This window comes from Oncorhynchus kisutch, linkage group LG3, assembly GCF_002021735.2.
Source record: "Oncorhynchus kisutch isolate 150728-3 linkage group LG3, Okis_V2, whole genome shotgun sequence".
Classification (NCBI taxonomy): Eukaryota; Metazoa; Chordata; class Actinopteri; order Salmoniformes; family Salmonidae; genus Oncorhynchus; species Oncorhynchus kisutch.
Window position 1 is genome coordinate 58,151,739 of NC_034176.2, and position 5,720 is coordinate 58,157,458.

At 47.2% G+C, this 5,720-nt stretch overlaps 1 protein-coding gene across 1 annotated transcript in view; it reads left to right on the forward strand.

Moving 5' to 3' along the window:
• The window catches only part of tshz3b (teashirt zinc finger homeobox 3b), a 35,461-nt gene extending 31,480 nt beyond the window's left edge, over positions 1-3,981 (forward strand). The window contains exon 3 of the mRNA XM_031809473.1: positions 1-3,981. This exon is cut by the window's left edge and continues 870 nt beyond it. Within this exon, the coding sequence (XP_031665333.1) occupies positions 1-2,513 (2,513 nt within the window). The 3' untranslated portion in view covers positions 2,514-3,981.
• Positions 3,982-5,720: the final 1,739 nt, after the last annotated feature.

Genomic DNA, 5,720 nt, shown 5'->3' on the forward strand with positions numbered 1-5,720 from the left:
TCCTGAAGTGTATGTACTGTGGACATTCCTTTGAGTCTCTGCAGGACCTCAGTGTCCACATGATTAAGACAAAACACTACCAGAAAGTGCCTCTGAAGGAGCCAGTGACTCCTGTGGCAGCCAAGATCTTCTCCTCCGCCCGGAAGAGAGCCCCCATCGAGCTCGAACTCCCCAGCTCCCCAGACTCCAACGGGGGCACCCCCAAAACCTCCCTAAATGACCATAATGACCCCCTACAGAAGGCATCCAACCCCTACATCACCCCAAATAACCGTTACGGCCACCAGAATGGAGCCAGCTATGCATGGCAGTTCGAGTCCAGGAAGTCCCAGATCCTGAAATGCATGGAATGTGGCAGCTCCCACGATACACTTCAGGAGCTTACAGCACATATGATGGTGACCGGTCACTTCATCAAGGTCACAAACTCTGCCATTAAGAAAGGCAAGCCCATCATGGAGTCTCCCCCACCGCCCGTCCCCACCATTTCTGCCGGTGAGGAGAAATTCCAGTCTGTACCACTGGCAGCCACAGCATTCTCCCCACCTCCTCCCCCCATACCTCCTCCCTCTAGTGTTTCCCCTGCCATGGCTGTGGAGATTAAGAAGGAGGAGAAGGAAGAGGAATGTATGAAGGAAACCACTAACAGCAGCAAAGACAAGAAGACCGGAGATGACGAGACAGAGGAGAAATTCGATATCTCCTCCAAATACTCTTACTTAACAGAGGAGGATCTAGAGGAGAGCCCTAAGGGAGGGTTTGACATCCTCAAGTCCTTGGAGAACACAGTGACATCAGCCATCAACAAAGCACAGAACGGTGCTCCCAGCTGGGGAGGCTACCCCAGCATCCATGCTGCATACCAGCTCCCAAACATCATGAAGCTTTCACTGGCCAACTCAGGGAAGAGCTCAGCTCTGAAGTACATGTTCCCCGGAGGAGAGATCCTGTCCCAAAACGCCAAAAACCAACCTCTGATCTCCCCGCCCAGCCGTCAGACCTCTCCTCTCCCCAAAAACAACTTCCACGCCATGGAGGAGCTGGTGAAGAAGGTGACTGAGAAAGTAGCCAAGGTGGAGGAGAAGATGCGGGAGCCGAATGTAAGGGCGTCCCCACTGAGACGAACCACACCCTCCCCCTGCAGCAGCGAGGCCGGGGAGTCAGCCAGAGGGGAGTCCCCTAAAGAGAGGAGAGGGTCTAAAACCCCGGAGAGCATCGGAGGAGGCAGCCACAAAGACTGTAACGGTGACACCAATATGAAGGAGTCGCTGGAGAATGGAATGGAGTCGGCTGTCAAATCCCCCATCTCTGCCTTGTGTGGCAGCACAGCCATTATTACAGACCACCCGCCAGAGCAGCCCTTCGTCAATCCTCTAAGTGCTCTTCAGTCCGTGATGAACGTCCACCTGGGTAAGGCAGCCAAGCCTGCTCTGCCGTCCCTGGACCCCATGAGCATGCTCTTCAAGATGAGCAACAGCCTGGCAGAGAAGGCCGCGGTCGCCGCTTCCACCCCAGCTCAGACCAAAAAAAACAACGAGCACTTAGACCGCTACTTCTACCACGTCAACAACGACCAGCCAATAGACCTGACCAAAGGCAAGAATGAAAAGAGTAGCTCCCTGGGTTCAGCTGCCCTGTCGTCATCCACATCAACACCCTCCTCTGTCTCCCCCTCCTCCACAGCCACCATGGCCAAGGCCTCATCTGCTGTGGCTTCATTCATGTCCAACTCCCCGCTGCGTGAGAACGCCCTGTCTGACATATCAGACATGCTGAGAAACCTGACAGAGAGTCAAGCCTCTAAGTCCTCCACGCCCACCAGCCTGTCGGAAAGGTCTGACCTCGAGGGTTCCACTCAAGAGGAGCTAGAGGAGATCTCTCCAGCCCAGAAACGCAAGGGCCGGCAGTCCAACTGGAACCCCCAGCACCTGCACATCCTACAGGCCCAGTTTGCTGCCAGCCTCCGGCAGACTGGCGATGGGAAGTTCGTGATGTCAGACCTGAGCCCCCAGGAGAGGATGCACATCTCCCGTTTCACAGGCCTCTCCATGACGACCATCAGCCACTGGCTGGCCAACGTCAAGTACCAGCTGAGGAGAACCGGAGGGACGAAGTTCTTAAAGAACCTGGACTCAGGCCACCCAGTGTTCTTCTGCAGCGACTGTGCTTCTCAGATCCGTTCCCCCTCCACCTACGTCAGCCACTTGGAGTCTCACCTGGGCTTCAGACTCCGAGACCTGGCCAAACTGTCTGGAGAGCAGCTTGTCAGCCAGATCTCACGTCACACCAAAAGCCTGTCCGAAAAACTGCTCTCCAACCACTCCAACTCTCACTCCCACGCCCACTCCCCGTCTCCCTCCCCTGACGAGGACGGCAGCAGCACCTCGTATCAGTGCAAGCTCTGCAACCGGACTTTTGCAAGCAAGCACGCAGTCAAGCTCCACCTGAGCAAGACCCATGGGAAATCCCCAGAGGACCACCTTATGTATGTCTGTGAGCTTGAGAAACAGTAGCACTAAGCTGTGGACATGATGCACTCTCTCTCTCTCTCTCCCGTTCTCTCTTGGTCTATCTTTAGCCTTTCACAGACATTTCTTTCGAAAAAAGGACTAGAAACTATTAAGTGATGAAACTGCACAAAGATGCCATAGAACTACTGTTTAGTTTCGGCACATGGTTTCTGATTATCTTTAAGGTCGACTCACTCTGGCCCAAGAAGCTTTTGTTTGTTTATGCTCTCCTTTTTGCTGTTGTCACTGATGAAACATATGAAGGTTAAACAATATTTTAAAATGAAGTGGTATGTATTTGAAAGTTGTGTAAATTGGATTTGATTTCTTTATATTTTGGCATCATTGAGATGCGATAAGCTGCATGCATAAATTAAACAGTTTAGTTAAACATTTGGTAACTAAATCTGGTGCACTTTTCTTTTTTTTCTCTCTCTCTCTTTCTCTCTCTTTTTGTTAATGTGACCTTTATGTGCTGGTGTCAGTCAGCATCTGAAATTTAACCCTCTGAGTACGGCCAAGCACTTCTACCCGAATGATCCAAAACCCTTATCAAAGCAAAACATTTTAGATTGGAATTGACCAAGCTATTGTGTGGTTTGTAAGCTGCACAGTGAAAGTACTACATGTACCTGTCCAACAGCCAATCTCTAAAGATGCATCGTACGTGATGCAAAATCTCAATCTGGAGTCGTTTACTTTGTTTAAATCAGGGACCTTTATGAATTCAGGTCTGTGTAAAAATGTATCTAAAAACATATATACTAATTCCTGTCTAAATTATGCATCATTTTTATATTTTTTATTTAAGAGGAGTATGACTATCTACTGGTGCACAATATATGAAGACATTAATGAAATTGTTTTGCACAATAGTTTTATAAATATGTTATTTAATCAAATGATATGAAAATAAGAGGAACAAAATGACCCAGAACTCTTTTATTTCCACCTCGTGCTCAAAGGGTTAAACCTCTAGTACAAGACAGTACATGTGCCGGTATTTGAACATTAAAATATAAAGGTTGTACAAAAGATGTTACTGTAAGAAGTAATGAAGAATTCCACATGTAACCTCTTATTTATAAGCACTCTTGGTTGTCGTTTCATATCGTAGAATGCCTTTGGATTGGTATTTCTTCTTTTTTTCCCTCTGTCTAATTACTCTCCCACAATTCCGCACTGCAGCTTTATCTTTTTGGGATATGAAAGGTAACCATGGTTACCTCACCTCTGATTGACAGTTCTGCTACATTTTTGGCAGTTAATTTGCTAAAGTAACTGACAGCTGCCAGTGTACAGAAATCTTAGGTGTAAAATATTGGCATGTAAACAGCACAGACACTGTTATGCATTCTGTGCTGTGTTTTTTGTTGTTGTTGTTGTTGACAATGAAGCACCCATTATATGACTTCATATAACCTTTTTTTTTCTACTGCAGCATTAAAGGAAACAGTTTTTTGCAATAACACTGTGTGTCGTGGCTCACGATTATGTAGGTGCTGTGAGTTTTCTAATGAGCACATTAAAAATGAAATTGTTTCTGGCGGGTGGTGAGTTCTAGACGAGTTTACAGTGAGTGGCAGGGCCCTGCAGAAGATGAAAGCTGTCACACCATCATCCTGTGTGTTTCCACAAAGCTCTGCCTGGAGCGGGAATAGCCTATGGGCCATATCAGGGGCCTCAGAGACAGACACCACCCAAACACTATAGTGGTGGCACCAGTATAACCATCAAGTGTGTGTGTCAGTCATACATTCCTCTCCATTCGAATGTGTTGCTCTACGTAGGAAAAGGGAAATAGAAACCACATATTGAATACTGAACAACAGGTAACTCCTAGCTGTGTGATAGGCCCTTCCCCCTCCATCTCGTTGACTGGATGTAGAGGATAATTGCATAAACCCTGGCACTAGCTGTCTCATCGTCACCATTTTATTCCCCGCTCTGTAATTAACCCAGACTTCCATTTTGTGTGTACAGTAGATCAACAACAACAAAAAAAGAGGGGAGACTGTTGTTTAGGCCTCACGGAGGGTGACAACAATGCAGCAATGATGAGCTCATGGCTTTGGAGTCCTATTCTATAAGCAACAACAATTAAACGCAGTCTACCGGTACAGTTAGTTAGTTGGTTACAGACACTAGGCCCATTGCATCTCCATGAATCCGAACATTCACACACAATAGAGGAGGTAGAGAAGGAGGGATGGAGGATTGTTTCTCAACTGTTACTCTTTTGTCCTTCTGGTCTGTTCTCTTCTTTGAGCTGCTGAATATGTTTTGCGTCAGGGCCTGTCACCAAAACCACCTCACAGATAAACTCCTACACACAGTTATAGACCAACACACACACACACACACACACACACACACACACACACACACACACACACACACACACAAACACACACACCCTTCAGGAGCCAGGTAGAGGGACTTCATCCGTGGTGACAAGGTGCCGCTGTATGTGAAAATGTCAGCCTTCACAGCCGTGCCTGACGTCTGGCGCCGTATTTAAGGCTCTCATTAGTCGCAAAGAAAATACGCGTGAAATTGAAGTGTAAGAAAAGTATTTTCTCTCCCCTCTCACATCCAGGGAGCGCAGAGTAGGCTGGGCTTATTAAGGTTCAAAACAGGCATGCAGGAGACAATGTGTAGCCAGAAGCTGCACACACACACACACACTCGCACTTATTCACTATGTATTCCCTACCATCCCTCAGACGACAGGCTTCATCTCTACAGATAGATGTGTGGATGTACTCCGTTTAAAATGAATATCGAAACAACAAATGGTCATGTGTGCAGGATTTTGGATAAACATACTTTTTTTTTTACATGGTGTGAGTGCTATGCCAAATATGAAAAGGAAATATCCATGTGAAATGAAAGGAATGCACTGGCTCAAATACGCCTTGGAGACTAGCATATTACTTCTGTTTTGGATATGTACCTTTGTGCTTGCACATTACTGCGCCATTGTACCCAACACAATGCAAACGTCGACATCCTCCTGGGAGGAGAGCACAGCACAGACGATGTGCAACTTTAAGCTGCTCAGACTCCTTAATGTAGCGAGGTGTACCGCAGGTTCAGATAGCTTTATCAGGTGTAATGTAATACGCACTCAGTGGATCCACACTGCACAATGGATCCACACTGCACAATGGATCCACACTGCATAACACAGACAAAGCCCTTACAACA